We start from the raw sequence: 17,528 nt of genomic DNA on the forward strand, positions 1-17,528 counted from the left end.
GTATTTTCACAATTCATACATATGAATTATTTTTAACCAAACACACATGAATTCTTTTAGGAAAATAACTTTATTATTACTGAAACTATTAGGCCTCATCACCAAAAAAGCCCTCATCTTTTAACCTCTTTTCAGTTGTACTCCGACGTTGTAATTTTATCTAATTTATCCAAATTTGCACTTTTGGGTTTCAATTTCACCCTTAAATACTACATCGATCTCTTTTTCATTTGAAAAAAGTTAAAATAAATTATTTGTTTTTAACTTTTTGTGTGGAAAAGAGTTCAAACAAGTACTTTATAAGGATTTTTATTTTTTTCCGAGTGAAAAATAATCCAATTTGATTTTCAAGGTAGAATTAGATAAAATTACAATGTCAGGGTGCAACTGAAAAAACGCTAAAAGATGGGTATTTTTTGGTGATTAAGCTTATAAATTATATATAATTACATCATCATTGTAAAAAAAAAAAGCATGACATATATATATTCAAATTGTAATTGACCGTAACCACCAATTTTAAACATAACTACAATATTTAAACCTTAATAATAATTAAAATTATAAAATAAAAACTACAATATTAGTAATTATATAAATTATATTTTGTATTGTGTATGCTTTTACTATTAGTTTGGAATGGAAAACGCACTACTAATTAAACTAGTAGATTACACGATATGATAAATGAAAACATTAAAAATGTGTAGCATAGTAAAAAGTTTTTGAAATTTGAATTTTCCCTCTCAAATCTTACATTGGCATCAAGCATAGGTTGTCATATGAGCAGACTGTCAAATAAAATACACCTTGCTTTTGTGTTTATTGTTATAAACTTATAATTAAAACACAAAACAAACTTTTTACTGTAATTTGTTAAACTTTTTTGATAATTTTAAAAAACCTAAAGATCGAATTTTATAATTTTATGTTTATTAAGAATAATATTATTTTTATGTTTGATATTAATTGAAATGTGCAATATATGACAAATTATTTTAGATTTGATTTGTTTTCATTTTTAATATTTTGAAAAAGAAAAATTATTCTATATTTAAGTTAAACCAAATCGAACAGACCGATGATACACTATTTTTTCAAGATTTATTTTTCTACTAAAGAAAATACTAAAATTAAGATGTACAAATTACATTTGATCAAATTATATTTCCCTTTACGGATATAAAATTCCTGCATCACGAACTCATATTATTCCCATAAAAAGAAAAGAAAGATGAGTGGCATTGTATTATCCAAGTAGTTCTACTAATATCCACATCTAAGAAATTAGGTTTTATAATCATTACTCAACTAATTATATAAAGATAATCTTTAATCAAAAAGTACATTAGTAATCCCCACATGGAATTAATGAAGAGAAAATAGTACAAATGGACATGCTCAAAAGAAGAAACATTCCTTTTTTTTCATTAATCTAGCAATTGTATATAATAACGGACTCGAAAATATTTCATAAAATAAAAACATTCCAAAAAAAAAAATATAGTATAATATTTTACTATAACTTTATGAAGGTGAATACAGTATATATTATAGATGAGCAAAATTATATTATTAAATTTCAATATATAAGATGAATAATTGTCAGTTATATATTTTATTTAGGTACATTATGTGTCATAATGTACCTAAATAAAAGTTGGAATCACTACACTAGATCGTTATTAAATAAATGCAAGTGGCAATTTGAACCATTAATTTGACCCACAAAATAAATTAATGGGTTCAGCAATTGAAAAATAGAAGAAAAGAATGAGTGGATAGTCATAGAATTGAAGCTGGCTACAAAATGTAATAGACAAAAATCCTGCGGATATTACATGACACAGAAAGAAAGTGAAAGCTCATGAGATCCTTTTTTATGGTCTTCAATACTATGGACCATTTCTATTTCTCTCTCAAAAGCGTGGAGAGAGATCGGTACGGTTAACTAATTTAACCGACTTTTTTATCAATTAAATTGAATCAATAAATTTAACAGAATTATTTCAGTTAAATTTAGCCAAAGATTTTAGTCAGTTTAAACAATTTGATTGGCCAATAATTTTGTTTTAATTTGATTACAAGAGTTTTAAGAATTAGCTGACTTGATTAATCGAATATTTTCTATACTTTTTATTGAGTTTCACTGATTTTAGTTTTTTCATATTTAAATCTTAATTAACTCGGTTAAATCAATTTCGATTCAAATTGATAATATATCCGACTTAATTTAAAAAATAAAATAATTCACTAAATCCGTAAATTAATAGGATTGATACAATTTGCTCACCCCTCAAAAGAGGCAACCAAATGACAGTAATTTTGATGAAGTGAAAACTTAGCAGTTACCGGGAGACTTAGGGACGGAACCAGTTGTAGCCTAAGGCAAGCTCTAGTCCGGACTACCGTCAATTTTTTTCTTTTTAAGGTAGAATTCGTAATGAAGCAAAGGAAGGCTAGTCCAAACTGCCGGAAGATCAAAGATGGACTAGATGGTCAAATGAAAATTAGACTGGACCGAAAAGGATTCATGATTCCACCATTGGTTAAACATAACCCAAAGCTAAATGAACAGCACCTACCCAAAACCTAAATCAGGAAGCCCTTCAAATCAAAAAAAAAAATGAACAAAGGATTATCACACATGAACAGATGGATACTATTAATTCATTTTTCTCAACTGAAAACTTGTTGAATTCTGATAATGCAGTAAAATGATAAATGAATAACAATAATTTTAAATTATAACCAGTTTATATAGAGTATAACCCGACCCTGCATACACCCATAGCCTCACCGGAACTGAAGCACACCCATTCAGTGTTTCATCTGAGAAGACCATGCTCATGCAACACCTTTCATAGCATAATATCGAGCATCTACGTCTAGTACTTCTCAACAATAATGGATGCAAAACCATCAACGACTTGTCTGGCTAATCGACGACAATGGATGCAAAACCGAAATGAAACATAACACTCTAACCGACTCAGACTGAATTTGACACCAATATAATTCTCCACCTACATCACAAATCCTCCCGTAACAAATTATCGATCCCTGCATCATTGGAGGTTAATATGAGCAAAAAAAATAAACTCGAGTTTTAGCTCTATATGGCAGTTTTATGCTCATGCTTTTGAGTTTGTAACCGGGCACATACCTTCAACTAAAGTTGAAACCACCAGATGGAACTGATGGATCATTTCCACCAAAGTTAAATCCTTGCTGAGAATTATCACCAGAAGGCAATGTCTCTTCATCTTCCTCTAGCCAATATGTCTCGAGAATCTTCACCGCCTTTTCATAAATTTCAGTATTGTCATGGCTTTGTAGATTTTCAATCTTTTCTAGTCCCTCACAATCATCTATTAACTCGGCATATATATTAACTTCACCGGTATTCCCCGAATTCTTTTCGGCTTCCCCAACCTTAAGAATGTTCTCTAATCCCTCTAGACAAACCGTCACAATTCTTGGATCAGGACAAACAAGGAGATCACACAATGGTTTTATGCATCCTTGACTCACCAAGAACCTTTTATACAAGAATAAGAAATACTTTTAACATGCGAAATCAGGTAAACAAAACACAAAAAATTCAGAAAGCGAGAAACACGTACTGAATTTGCTCGTGGGTACCACCAGAAGTGGCATTTGACATTGCCCAAGCAGCTTCTTTCTTTATATCAAACTCAGCATTTTGAAGCAAGTTAACCAAAGGGCCAATTAACCCAGACTCGATTACAGCCTACATCATTCAGTAAAAAATAAAATCCAGAGTGAGGACACATGCATTTAAATTTAGAATTAAAGAAAGAAACACTGTCCTTTTTAGATACCCATGCAAACCAAATTGGACAGTAAAGTCAACGGTTAGCAGAAACACAAGAACATGCGCAATCATAGAAAGGCAGCTTAAAAAACAGACTCCTGATTTGTATAGACTTACCTTAATTTGTTCCTTGTTACCAGCTGTAATGTTTGATATGGTCCAGCAAGCTTCTTTCTTGATACTTTTTTTATGATTATTAGCCAATAGGTTCAGAAGGTATGGAAGTGCACCAATGCTGATTATACACTGAGATGAAGAAACCCATTTAAGTTAACCATAAAAGGTGTAAAACAAAATTGTAAGTGGAGACCAATAGAAAATTATAATACAGGCAGAGAGATGGTCTTAAGCATCATAAACCAAATAGGCTATTACAAGATACAGACTATGAGCAAGATACATTAAGCTAGTAGCAAAAGCACATATTTTTTACTTTACAAAATCCAAGACTTTGCATTTATTATGCAGACACCATTAGCATTCTATGTCAAAGAGCAGAAAAGTAAAGCCGCAAACTTGAAATTATAGCACAAACACGCTCTACAATCAACAATCCTCAACAATACCCTTAAAATGTTACTTAAATCAGCAAATTGCTTGCAGAATAATCAACTCCTGCCTGAAATAGCCCTACAGCATCTGGAGGCCTACCATTTCTAGTTATTCAAGTGATGCCAGACAAAGGTTTTGTAACAGGACAAATAAATTGAATTGAACATATGAAACAGGGCTTAAACATAAACAACATCAAGAGAATAAAACGAGAATGTAAACAGAATGAAGTTCCAAATTTACTACTCAAGGTTTTGATACATTTAGAAATCTCAAAATTTCTACAGGAGCTTGTGCTATCTGAGAACAATCAGCCAGGTATTGCTATTGGCAAACACGGAATTGAAAGCGAAAGTCATCCCATGTTATGTGAGTCGATTATATTTCATCAATTGGCAGATTCTCATTTCCAATTCAGTGGAATTCTTTTGCCCTTGACTCCATCTTCGAAAAGGAAAGGTATAAACAAAATAGTGTAGAGTAGGTAATATTTGACGCAAAGCCAATAAAACTACAAGCCGCCTAACCTAGATATCTTCACTTACAAAATCAACCTACTTTCAGAGTAGGCAACATTCATAATCAAAGCTGTTTTACTTATCTACCCAATGCACTTATTTATTTTTTCCTTATTTTACTTCTTCGAACATGTCATATTTACCACAATATTATATGTGAATATCCAAAAAATTCCCATTATCATTTGAGAGACCAATAATAATCCTTATAAATGTGTTTAATGAGTTGAAGAATAACAACACTTGTTTCAGAAAATCAAAGAGTGGAGAAATTACAAAATGATTCCCCTTAAAAAGGTGGTACCTCAGTCTGGATATCATCCCCTGTCACAATATTTCCAACTGTGCGAAGGGCAGGAACAAGCACCGAAGGAGATGGGTGGCTGAAACATTTAGAAATATTAAACCATCAAGTCTGTAGAAGAAGGTCAGAAACAAACATTACAAGGAATTCAACAAATTGTCACTCACAGCAGGAGCTCAACAAGTCTAGGACAGACTCCTGCCTCAATTACAGCTTGGATTTTGTCATTTGTACCATCAGAAAGATATGAAAGTGCCCAACAGGCATCCGTTAAAACTTCATCATCAGTTGAATGCACAAGACGTTCAAGAGCTGGGAGTGCAGGTCTCACCTGCTCATCAAATTTCACAAGTTACAAACAATGGGAAACAAAAAAGCTTCAAGTCAAATATGATAAGATACAATATAAAAAATTAACCTGTTCAAACGGAGGCTGCGGTTTGCCCCTACAGAAGTTTGAAAGCGTCCAGGTAGCATTCCTTAACATTGAAAGCTTTGCATGCTCATTCAACTGCGCCAGCAACGGAAGCAGCGCTCCGTTGCTAAGAACAAGATCACGGCATTTTGGAGAATCTCCAGCAACATTCCCCAATGCCCACACAGCCTACAGTTTCGCCAAGCCTTATATTACAATCCTGATACTCAAAACCCTAACTACATCTAACAAAATACTCATAATACATCAAATACTATAGCAGAAGCTGCACAGCATACCTGCTCCCTAACATCATCACTAGGAGAAGAAAGAAGCTTTACAAATATTTGAACTGCACCGTGATCAATAACCACCCTTGTATGCTCCGAGGTTCCAGAGGCAATGTTAGTAAGTGCCCAAGCAGCCTCAAACTATTACAAGCAAGCAAATTAGGACGTGCTTTCCAACAATATCCACTAAACCAAAAAAGACAGTAAGAAACAAACACAAACCTGAAGTTGAGGATAATCCTCCCTCACAAGAAACTCCACCAAACGAGGAACAACCCCGGCTTGTATAACTTCCTCAATCGGAGGATTCCGTTCTAATAATCGATAAATATTAGTTAACTTTACAAATGACAATAATAAACCTAAAGTATTGCATATTAGGTTAACAGAAGTACCAATTGAAAGCAGTTTTCTAAACTGAGTAGTGGCTTCAAGTTGTAAGTTCTTATCATCAGACCAAACTCCAGCTACCATTACAGGCAAACTTTCTAACTGAGAAACATAAGTTCAATTCAATTTCAAATTCAAATTAAATAAAATCCTAGGTTTTACCACAAAATTAAAAAAATTAGCTTAGCTAACTATTGAATGAAATTAAACATACTTAATAAATATTAAAATAGATATAAACCTTCTTTTCCATGTCAGATGAGGCGGAGATATTACTGGCGGCGTTAGCGTAGGCTTGAGCGGGGAGACCTTCACGGCGCTTCTTTTGCAAGCTTTCTTCTCTCTTATTCTTTCGGATCTCCACCATGTTGTCCTCTCTTCTCCGACGACCTTCATCGGCGTCCACCGCCACTTTGTAGCGGTTCCGGCGAACCTCAGTTCTTGCGTTTGGCCTTAAAGACATGGTTGAGTTTGAAATTGAGGTTTAAAATTTTAGTGAACTGAAGTTATTGAAAGGTTTTTTAAAGTAGCGGCGAGTTTTTGATCTGATTAGTCACTGCTAAAAACAGTGTAAAATGAAGCTCTTGAGGAATATTTAGTGTTTGAGTGTTTATATACTTCTTTTTTATTTTCAAAAGATTAAGGATATAATTAGCAATTTAGCAGGCCTTCTTTCCTTTTGTTTATTTCTTTTTTCTTTTTCCAGCTTTTTAATTGAAAATTAATATTTGTTTCAGCATTTCTTTTCAATTGTTAATTTTGTACTATCTAGTAATTTTAAATACTATGTATTCTTTTGATGCGAATAAATTTTAAAAACTATTAAAATTATAAAGTTAATTAAATTTATTTATGATAGATTTAGTAAAGAGTTGGTATTTCATGTTTGAATTTGTGGACTTAACTATTACTATATATTTTTAAATCATCAAAATGAATTATTAATTCAAATTCGAAACAATTTCATCGGTAAGATATTCAAATAAGTCTGAAATCACTCTACCTAAACATTTTACGGCAACACATGTACTTTTTTATTTGACAAATTAAAAATTTATCTCGTGAATAACATAAAATTATCAACTAATATCTCAACATCCTCTTTACCAAGTTGGAAATATATTCAAGCCAATTAAATGTTTATCTAATAATTAATAACTTAACATTTTTGAGGTGAAAATTCTTTACGTTTCATATATTTTAATAATTTTTTCTAAATAAATCAAGGTACACCCGCTCTTATATTTTTAAATTGTATAAAAAATAATCATAAATATATTAGAAACTGTATAAAATATTAAACACACATACATTCAGTATTCTTTTTCATGGCTCGAACATCACATGAACGGATCTAATTGAGTTTATTTTAAAAAATTATGAGCTAAATGTCATTTTTTTAAAAAGATGAGAATAAACACTAATTACTCAAAAAAATTGAAATCACAAAATCAAATCAGTTATATTTACTTGTATATGTACATGTATAAATGTATTTATATACCTTTCAGCATACAAATCGGTGGAAAAATATTAATATTTTGTTGCTTTACACTAAACTCAAGTACTTTCTAAATTCTACAGAGTCTAATATTGAAGGCTGCACAATTTGATTTTCAATGGAAACAGGATTTTCTCTTGCAGCAGCGTTGAGTTGGTGCGGCGGAGACCGCGGCGGCGACGCGTAGAGGGCGGAGACTTCAAGAATCTGTCGCCGGATATTTTCGTGTTGTTGAGAAAGTTTTTGTGCACGCAATGCAGTTAAGTATAAGCCAGCTGCAAGAAACACCGTGACTAATGATAAAACTCCGGCAGCACAAAATACACCTTGTTTGATTATGAGGCAGCTTGGTTTTGGTTTAAACCAATTTTTTAAATGCCCTGATTCTACACTTACTCCGATCAACAGCAAGATTTCACTCACTGCAAAACATACCCTGCAACAAATTGTCTGAATTAATGTTTTCTTTTGGACTAAGGCACCGTTTGTATTGATAGATTTTAAACGATGGATTCTAAACAATCCATGGATTTGAACAAAATTTATCGTTTGCTTAGAAAAAAAAATTAATAGAATCCATGCATTTATAAATTCTCTCATTTTCTACAATCCATCATTTATGAGGGTTTTGATTTCCCACCTACTAAGTGGGAAAGTCCAAATCCACCATTTTTTATAGATGATGGATTGTTATACTATTTATTATTTTCCATAAATAATATTTAAAATCCATTGATTTTATATTCAATCCAAACGATGGAATTTTAAAATCTATGGATTTAAATTCTATTGATTTAAAATCCATCGATTTTAAAAACCATCAATCCAAACGGTGCCTAAAAGTTTACTGTCTTTATCAATGCTATATAATCTTTTAACTATATTCTAGTATGATTTGCAAAAAATTATTTCAATTATAGCAAAATTTGTCAAATTTAATCAATTGATGAGACTCGCTGAATAATTATCTATTTTTATTAAATCCACTCAAATGATTTTTTTAAAAAAAATCAGTCATCCAATGAATGACTTCTATGTATGCAAGATTAAAGTTAAATTGATTCATGGTTTGACAATAACTTAGAATATTTCAAATTCCACTATAATTTATACAATTAATTTTTTTTGGTTAGAATTGATAAAAAAAAACATCAAAGGTTTTGATATTATGAATTACTAAACCTTTTCTTTTAAATTAGAGATAATTATTATAATTTCTTAAATTAGATCAAATTTATTATTTTTCCTAATATTTAAAAAACTAGTGTTTCCTCTTTTTTTTTTTAAATCTCCTCTTAAAGTTTTAATTGAGGTAATTGCAAAAAAAATCATAAACTTTGATATATTTTATAATTTTAACATAAACTTTTAATTTTAGCAATTTAAAATATGAATTTCAGTTTTTTACCATTTGAAACACTGAATAATTTTCAAAAAATTGATGATGTGGACGCAACAACGATTAATATCTTGATGTCCGTATTTGAATTACAAAATAATAACAGTTCGTATTAAAATTGCAAAACACGTTAAAATTTAAAATTATTTTGCAATTAATCCATTTTAGTTTTATATAAGTAAAACCCCATATTAGAGGAAAAAACTTACTATAAAATATCAAAATAAAAAAATAAAAATCTTTTAAAATATATGGAGAAAACATGGTGTTAAAATTGAATTAATGTAAAGTCATGAAGAAGAAATGAAGAGTGTAATACCAAGTTGCAACAAAGAAAAATCCAGATTGCCAAGTTATAGTCCTGGCGAGAGGAGAATTGGGATCCCAAGAAAGTAAAGCCGGAGGAGGTGATTTACTGATTGCAATCAACAGAAACAAATGTTCAACCACCATCGCCGCCGCCAGTCCGACGAACGCTATGGCGGCACATAACAATGGTGTTTTGCCACTTCCACTGTATACACATTCATAATTCTCACCATTTCTTTTACCATTCGTGGCCACCACCTGCAACAAAATAAAATAACTTATTTTATTTTGCAAACTTAACGAACTTAATTTTTTTTTAATGATATATATGTGAAAACAGTAAAAATTATTAATGTATAAAATCATTTTACCTCCGTATAATATGGGAAGACGAGGTTGTTTTACTGGTGGTCGTGTGAATATATAAATTTTGAAATGAAAAATGCATAAACGAAAAACAGGAAAATATATTCTTACAAGAAAATATTATAAATATAAACTCTCCAAGTTTTAGAAAATGGGAATGAAAACGAAATACCGAAAAGTAATACTCGACAAATTTCCGTTCAACATTGTACGTAACAAGGGTTACCTGAGAACGGGTGGCTTCGGCAATGAGACAAAGAACGCAGCAGAAAAGGCCGGAGAGAATGGTGAGGACTATTAAGAAGGCAGCCGTTTTGCTGCCCAAATCAGTGGCTCGCGGAGCTGGTGCAAGATCAGCATGTGTGATTGCCTTAGCCATGGTTAACCCCTAATAATTTCAACCACAACATGAGCAAAATAATATAGCCTATAAGCTTGAAATCCATTCATAAAATAAGAGAATTGCTTGGAACAAAGGTTGCTTAAAGGCCAAAGATTCTCAGATTCTGGTCTTTTTTTTTTTTTTTTTGAGATAAAAAGTTCTATTAATCAAAAGCTGATTGATCAGCCAATACATAGAATTTGATAATCGGAGGGACATGCCCCAACCAATTAGATAAACTAAAATAGTCATATGCTACCACATGAGATTTTCTATTAAAACAACATTTATGCATCTCAATTAAGCTAAAGTAGTCATTTGCTATCAAACTGATAATATTACAAAGCAAAGAGTTGTTGTTGAAGGCATCCATTACAACCTTTAAAATAAAGGGAATTAGATTAGCTTCGCTTGCCATGATAATATTAACTTTAATCGCACGACTGCTACAGCTAGCAGCTATAACTTCATCGTTAAAGTACCTAATCACATCTTCTGTGACATATCTCTTCTCTTGAACATTAAAGACATCATCGATATTGACGCAAAATATACCGATATTTGGTGAAATCCGTCGTAAGATGGTGGCTCTAACTGTTTTAGAGATCCAAGTCGCTTGCATCGCAAAAAACAATTTCATCTCTAACGATGAAAAAAAACTACTCTTAATTTCGATTAGATCAGATCTAATGAAATTAAGATACTAGAATAGAAAATAATTTCTAGATTTAGACCATAAATGGCCAAGAAAGAAATTTTATTCAAAATTAAAGACAATAACTATGGAAAAAAGCTAAAAAGACTGAATATGAGAGATTAGGGAGGTGATTTTAGGCCAAGAATGGCCAAAAACCACCTCCCAAATGACAAAAAGAAGAAAACTTACTAGGGTTTGAGAGGTTTCTCAAAGAGAGAGACGGCTAGGGATTCATCTCAGATTCTGGTCTTAAATGTCAAGCATTCACTATTCTTGCTTCCCATTTTACCATAAAGCACATTTTTTCTTCATCTTTGGCTCAAAGGGCATTTTGATTAATGTTAAATACAAATAAATTAAAGTTTTAAAAGTAAGTGCATGATTAATTTTTAATTTAATCTAGTGACTTCAAAATTTATCACATGGTCCATCATTTAAGAGTAAATTAATGGAATAAATTAGGGTAGAATAATTCCACAGCAAAATCAGTGACCTGCTGCTTCATATAAATACAAAAAAGGCAAAGTGTGATTCCAGGTGGAGACACGCAATTGGAAAGCGATAAAATGGCATCTAGATCGAATAAACCAAATTAATTAGGAGATTGATCAAATATTTGTTGGGTATGGTTGGAAATTTTAATATAAGAATGGACGGTCAAGCATTTGCATTTAACAATATAAATGAAAAGGAAAACAATGGACGGTTGTTATTTATTTTATTTTAATAGTCATTTAGGGGAGGATTGTATATCGAGTTGAACTCACAACCTTAATAGAATGCTGCTCTATGTTAATATTATTTGAATTATAATTTATTGTTGGACAGTTATAATTGGCGACACTATGGAGCTTTCGGTGTAACTAGTCAACTCAACGAGACTACGAGCTATTCAGCGTTAAAGTATGATATTTTTGTCATTTATAATCATAAATTTTCATTTATTTAATTGTTTTCCGAAGTCGAGCTCGACCTCTTAACATAAAACTCGACCGAGTTTGAGTCGAGTTGAAATCAAATTTGACGTTATTTCGTCTCGACTCGATTACATCATTCCGCAGTTGACTTTGTGAAATGCATTATGGTTGTTGGATTATAGCATCAAAGCTCAAATTCTTTTTCTGGGAATGTCAAATCCACAGGTAGAAAAAGATCAGACGACAGAAACATAACCCATTATTCGGTTTCTTTCAGACAACATTCTTTTTACTAACACACAGGACAAGAACTTGTATAGTTATTCTCATAAGAATGTTTCATACTAAAAATGAGGCATCTCATGCATGATTAGTGCAATATTCTTTGAGATTTCTTAGAACCAACAAACAACGGTTAGATTTGTTGCTTAACTAAGAAGATTAACAAGTTTATTCCATGAGTAAGAATTTTACCACTCAGATTCTTTCTGCACCCCCACAATTATGGCTTCCCACTTGTTTCCAACATATTCCTTAATCAGTAATTTATCTCTATAAATCTAGAATACTCACCGATCTCGATCTTCGTTCTGTATTCCGGTAGAAATGGCTGCTGAAAACCTCATAGTGATCGACCTTGATGCTTGCACCACAAGCAACAAGCACGTTACTATGGCCGATAAAACGGCCAGCATGAAATCTTCTGGACACCCCAATTTTGAGAAAGCACTGGCACAGAGAGCACTTTTCGGATCACAAACTCGCCGGAATAAGGGACGGAAAGTTAGCAACAATAGTTCCCGAATGTCTCCGAGCAGACTAAGCAAGGTTTCGCTGGCAGAAGAGAAGACCCAGTAGGCTATTAGGTATAGGTATTGTACTATTTAGCCTGTAAAAATCTCTAGTGTATAAGAACTTGTATTCATAGGAAAGGAAATTGCAGAAGCTTATATAACACAATATGTTAAATGTAATAAGATCCTATATGAGTTTAAAGCAGATGTACAGTCAAATTCAACTATGCTATATCTAAAATTTTGAGATAATATATCTATAAGCTTTTTCTTTAGTAAAGAGTTAATTAGTTATGTATGATAAAACCTGGAATGAAAAAAATGCATCATTTGAATGAAGAACCACCGCCAAATGTATCGTGCAAGCTTTCGAACCACCATACGCGTTATCGAAAACCCTATATGTATCCAAGTGCAGAACCATTCAAGTGATCACTTCCTATAATTGGACACTCAGATGCATCGTGTCCAAATTGACCACAGCAAGAAGCAGAACAATGTCTTCGCTTTCTGGATATATCAGTCACGTCCCTAGGCCGCCTCTCTTTTAGCTTTCCCAAACCAATAGAATCATGAGGATTTCCAATTGCAAGAGACTGAACTATCCCATCGGGATCTTCCACGTCTGTTAAAATCAACGAGTCGGATGGACAATTGTAGGCATTCTCATCGTGCATCTGCCTAGGAAGGCTTTTAATATTCGACAATACCATTGTGATTTTGTCACATGCAGCATCAAGGCGTTCCTCTGTTTCAATAGCTTCCGCCACAAGTGTTGAAGCCATTGATTCTAGCAAATGAATCCTCTCAGATTGCGTTCTTGTAGTGGATGAAAAATTAACATCACGCCATCGAGCGGGCATATATTGATCCGGAATGTGAAAGCAATTATTAATTGACAGGACACGAAGAACATGCCTACAGAGGATGCCTAAAAACTCAAACCGACTGCAGCTGCAACTGATGTGTTCTTGACAAGGATCCCAAATGACCTTGCAACCTCCAGATATCCGAGTATGGTGTCTCACTTGGTAGCAGTAATCATCTATCGGAAAAGATGCATACTGTGGAGCTAACACAAGCTCCTCTTGAAGTTTATTAAAAGCATATGGAGTCAGAATGGAGACCGCATGTGATTCAATCGGCGAGCCTGTTTTGAGGTAAACTTTCGGCAATTTACGTTGAGTCACTGCCTTTACTCCAGATTGATTATAAATATCGACAATATCAGCCACCTGCAAGGAAATAGTTTAAAACATTTTAGAATCAAAAAAAACTAAGAAAAAATCAATGAGAACAGAAGAAAGGTAACGCACTCGCTCTATGAAACGTTCCAATTGTGATTGAGCACTTAATATACGTTGGATGTAAGCATTAATTGATTCAGACTGAGACATAGTCATCATTCCTGCAGAGAAGTAATTCCTCAAAAACGACAAAGCCCAAAATGTCCGCAATGCATATAAACTAGATATGTGCTTATTAGCATGGAGCCCGTATTTATCAACCATTTCTTTCCATCCCTCCTCAAAATCTTCCACAAACTCTAAATTATAGAGTCGGAGAAACTCAGCTTTCCAGTCATCGTAGCATGACCCAAGTAGTACCGAAAACCAATCTGAGAATTTTGCTAATATGTGCCAAATGCAAAAGGCATGTTTAGTCTCTGGAATTTCAATAGCTATAGCCTCTTTCAACCACATATTTTGGTCAGTCATAATAGTTTGTGGAGCCTTTCCATGCATGAAGTCCACAAATGCCTGCACAAATATAAACAATATTAGGAGTTGGCAAACCAGAAGATACCACAAGATGCATACCATAGATGACATGACACCATCACAACTCTGATAAGACACCTCACATGAGAAGTACCGACAAAGTAGAAAGTTCGACATAGAACCTTCCATGAATTCCTCCTCATCCCTGAGCACTAACTTCATACAAAATCACCGAACTGGCAGGGGAAACTCAAATAGGTTTTAAGTTGCAATGAAGGTTCGTCTCGATCCTTTCAACTTGGGATAAAAGGTCAAAAGAGTCCAAGTTTGTGGCTTTGAAAAATAAACTCTCAGTTTATCAATTTAGGGTCAATTACCACCTTGGACCATCAAGATTGACGTCAAATGAGGGTGTAACTGACCAAAAATTGATAAGTTGAGGTGTTTTTTTTCTAAAGCCATGAATTTGGACTCGTTTGATCTATTGTCCTAAGTTAGAGGGTCGAAATGAATTTTTGTTATTTTAAGTTGATTAACATTACTAAAATACATGATAGCTATTGAACTGTTTAATCTTTTGCTACTCAGCAAGGTACATTCTCAAAAAATTCTTACCTTCAATGCCCAGGAAAAAGACTGCACATTCTCATCACGTAGCAAAGCACAGCCAAAGACACACATAGTTCCATGATTGTCCAATCCAAGCCAGATGCCTAATATCATATCATATGCTTCGAGACGGTGTGTTGTGTCAAAAACCACTGCATCACCAAATGCCTCGTACAATTGGACAGCTGAGGAGTAAGACCATGCGATATGCTCTAACCTATTGTGGCCATCTATTTTGAAGTCATATTTGAATTTATGATCTTCATCCTTCAGTTTCTTGCACATCGCGATAAGATCAATAGCATCATTATCTCGACTCATATTTTTGAAGGACTGTAGAAGGTTTCTGACATCTATTTCCGTAAATGGTAAACAACCTAACTTCACACCTTTCTCAAGTTCCAACAACCGTAACATTTGTCTCACTGACATTCCAGCTTTTGCAAACATGCAAATCCGAGTCTTGTCGTCTGGAGACATAGTGCAATAGGCAGGAAGAAAACAAACTTCATTTGATTTTAACAATTCGTGGTTATGGACGTTACTAAATCCTGTAACACGCCATTCAGGAACATCAAAATCTGCCCGTTTCACAATACGCATATATGCCTGACAGCCACAACGCGATGACTTGCGATTCCTTTGCATCTTACCATCTTCATATGGTTTCATCTGTGGGAAACCACCACGATGACAAGTGAAATCTCTTCTCGTAACCCCTCTGCCAACACCGTCCTTTCCACGAGTGCGGTGTCGTCTAATTGAAAAACCACATTGCTTTGCAAAGCTGCAATAAAATTCATAAGCAGCATCCTGAGAAACAAACCTTTGGCCAATAAATGGAACGAGATTCACAGAAGTTTGTCGCGACAAAATTGTATCTTCGGGCATTCCTTCCATGTTGCCAGTATCACCTTGAGATATTTCTGTCCCATTTTCCGATGACTCCATTACCATACTTGTTCCATCCGACATTCTTCGAACAATCTGAATGCAACAGCAAATAAATTTACTACCTCATTTCATTTCACTGCCATTAAGTAGCACTGACACTTCATTCAATTACCCTTTTACATTTTGTAAATGTATCGGAAACTTAACATTACGCACATGAAACTACATTTTTAACACGGAAAACCTTAAAATAACACTATTTCGCCCCGTCTTCGAGCTCTCTTTTATGATTAAGAAAAATTAATATATCTTTTAAGTTAACTAACAAATCCCATTAAAATTCCCAATCCAAAACCCTCAATTTTCAATCAAAGACATCCTTAAAAATTACATACTTTCAATTTATTTAATTTTACACAAATTAGAGTACAGTGATTAATTGGGGACCAAGAGAATAGTGTTAAAATTTTAGATAATAAACATACCTGAGCTGAAATACTAGGTTTTAACGGTCAAAAACAAATTCCAGATGGCGGGGAGGTTAAATTACAGTTGCAGAGAGGAGCAAAGCGCATCCTTAAAAGAACGATAGCTGTTCAAATCGGAGAAGAACTATCATGCGCCGTATGGATACATTGTATTATTGAACGCACAAAGCTGATTTCAGCCGTTTGATTAAATGTCTATTGTAATTCCGTGGGGACGATTATTAAAGAGTGTTTTTTGAGCAAATTACTTTTTTTTTTTGAATTCATCGGATCTCATTAAATTGAATATGAAACAGTTACATTTGTAAGAAATTCGGGATAATTTGAAAATTAAACCCGATGACCTGACATGGAACAGACAACATGCTGCCTGATTCGCAGACCTTACTTACGAAAATAAAAATAAATTACTAACTGTTTCGCGAATTAAGTGCAGTCTTCAATCACTCTTCGTTCGAACTTCTCCAAACACCCACAAACTCACAGCATCCGATTCAATTAACACTTGATATAACTCCTTCTAAAAAAGAGACAACAACTCCTTCTAAAAAAGAGACAACAAACCTTTCACATAGAAAGGACAACAGACTTTTCATAAAAAAGACAAAATAATACATTCAAAAAAAAAAGAAAAACAATAAAAAATGAATAAAACTAGTATAGCTCATAGACGAATCCATTTTGTTACTGAAAGATCTTCAATCTATCGTCGATTCTTGATAATTGAATTGCGCTTCGTGATAAATTTTAATCCGTCAGAAAAATGAAAAAGAATTGGCTATTTATTATATTCTATGAAATTCAAATAACATAAACAAAAGGGGTGGCTACCGTCAATAGAAAAATTAAGCCATTGACGGCTGCCGAAGAAAAAAATAAGAAAAAAACTCTAGGCGGCTAGGGTTTATTAGAGAGAAAAGAGAAGAGAAGACGGCTAGGGTTTTTTTAGAGAGAAAAGAAAAAAATTATTTAACTTAATTTTATAATGTCAGTGAGCAAATTACTTAACACCAATGTTTTTAAAACCGGACCGGAAATCAAACCGGCTTCATCGGGAGTTCACGGTTCAACCGGTTCAACCGGGTTCAACCGGATTTTTGAATTATAATAAATATAAATTATTTAAATTGAAAATACATGTATT

General features: G+C 33.2%; 3 protein-coding genes across 5 annotated transcripts; all 3 read right to left on the minus strand.

Annotated features, from left to right (window-relative positions):
• Nucleotides 1-2,638: 2,638 nt before the first annotated feature.
• Nucleotides 2,639-6,913, minus strand: LOC126668996 (importin subunit alpha-2). Its single transcript, XM_050362271.2, has 11 exons — nucleotides 6,549-6,913; nucleotides 6,313-6,409; nucleotides 6,140-6,231; nucleotides 5,927-6,058; nucleotides 5,631-5,816; nucleotides 5,380-5,543; nucleotides 5,213-5,291; nucleotides 3,956-4,084; nucleotides 3,627-3,754; nucleotides 3,167-3,541; nucleotides 2,639-3,063 (listed from the first exon to the last, which is right to left on the minus strand). The coding sequence occupies exons 1-10, from the start codon at nucleotides 6,768-6,770 to the stop codon at nucleotides 3,169-3,171; spliced, it is 1,602 nt and encodes a 533-aa protein (XP_050218228.1). The 5' UTR covers nucleotides 6,771-6,913; the 3' UTR covers nucleotides 2,639-3,063; nucleotides 3,167-3,168.
• Nucleotides 6,914-7,744: 831 nt separating this feature from the next.
• On the minus strand, nucleotides 7,745-12,568 carry LOC126668833 (uncharacterized). The gene is made up of 4 exons (XM_050362037.2): nucleotides 12,452-12,568; nucleotides 10,109-10,270; nucleotides 9,527-9,774; nucleotides 7,745-8,244 (listed from the first exon to the last, which is right to left on the minus strand). The coding sequence occupies exons 2-4, from the start codon at nucleotides 10,259-10,261 to the stop codon at nucleotides 7,857-7,859; spliced, it is 789 nt and encodes a 262-aa protein (XP_050217994.1). The 5' UTR covers nucleotides 10,262-10,270; nucleotides 12,452-12,568; the 3' UTR covers nucleotides 7,745-7,856.
• LOC126668831 (protein FAR1-RELATED SEQUENCE 11-like) lies at nucleotides 12,181-16,567 on the minus strand. 3 transcript variants are annotated; one of them, XR_007638364.2, is made up of 5 exons: nucleotides 16,382-16,567; nucleotides 15,009-15,989; nucleotides 13,989-14,432; nucleotides 12,980-13,907; nucleotides 12,181-12,712 (listed from the first exon to the last, which is right to left on the minus strand). XR_007638364.2 is itself a non-coding variant. In XM_050362036.2 (4 exons), the coding sequence occupies exons 2-4, from the start codon at nucleotides 15,975-15,977 to the stop codon at nucleotides 13,071-13,073; spliced, it is 2,250 nt and encodes a 749-aa protein (XP_050217993.1). In that variant the 5' UTR covers nucleotides 15,978-15,989; nucleotides 16,382-16,567; the 3' UTR covers nucleotides 12,181-13,070. The 3 variants fall into 3 exon arrangements, 1 of the variants encoding a protein (XP_050217993.1); XR_007638365.2 differs by having other exon boundaries at nucleotides 12,181-12,767; XM_050362036.2 differs by having other exon boundaries at nucleotides 12,181-13,907.
• Between the last annotated feature and the right edge of the window lie 961 nt (nucleotides 16,568-17,528).

This window comes from Mercurialis annua, linkage group LG2 (genome assembly GCF_937616625.2).
Source record: "Mercurialis annua linkage group LG2, ddMerAnnu1.2, whole genome shotgun sequence".
NCBI lineage: Eukaryota > Viridiplantae > Streptophyta > Magnoliopsida > Malpighiales > Euphorbiaceae > Mercurialis > Mercurialis annua.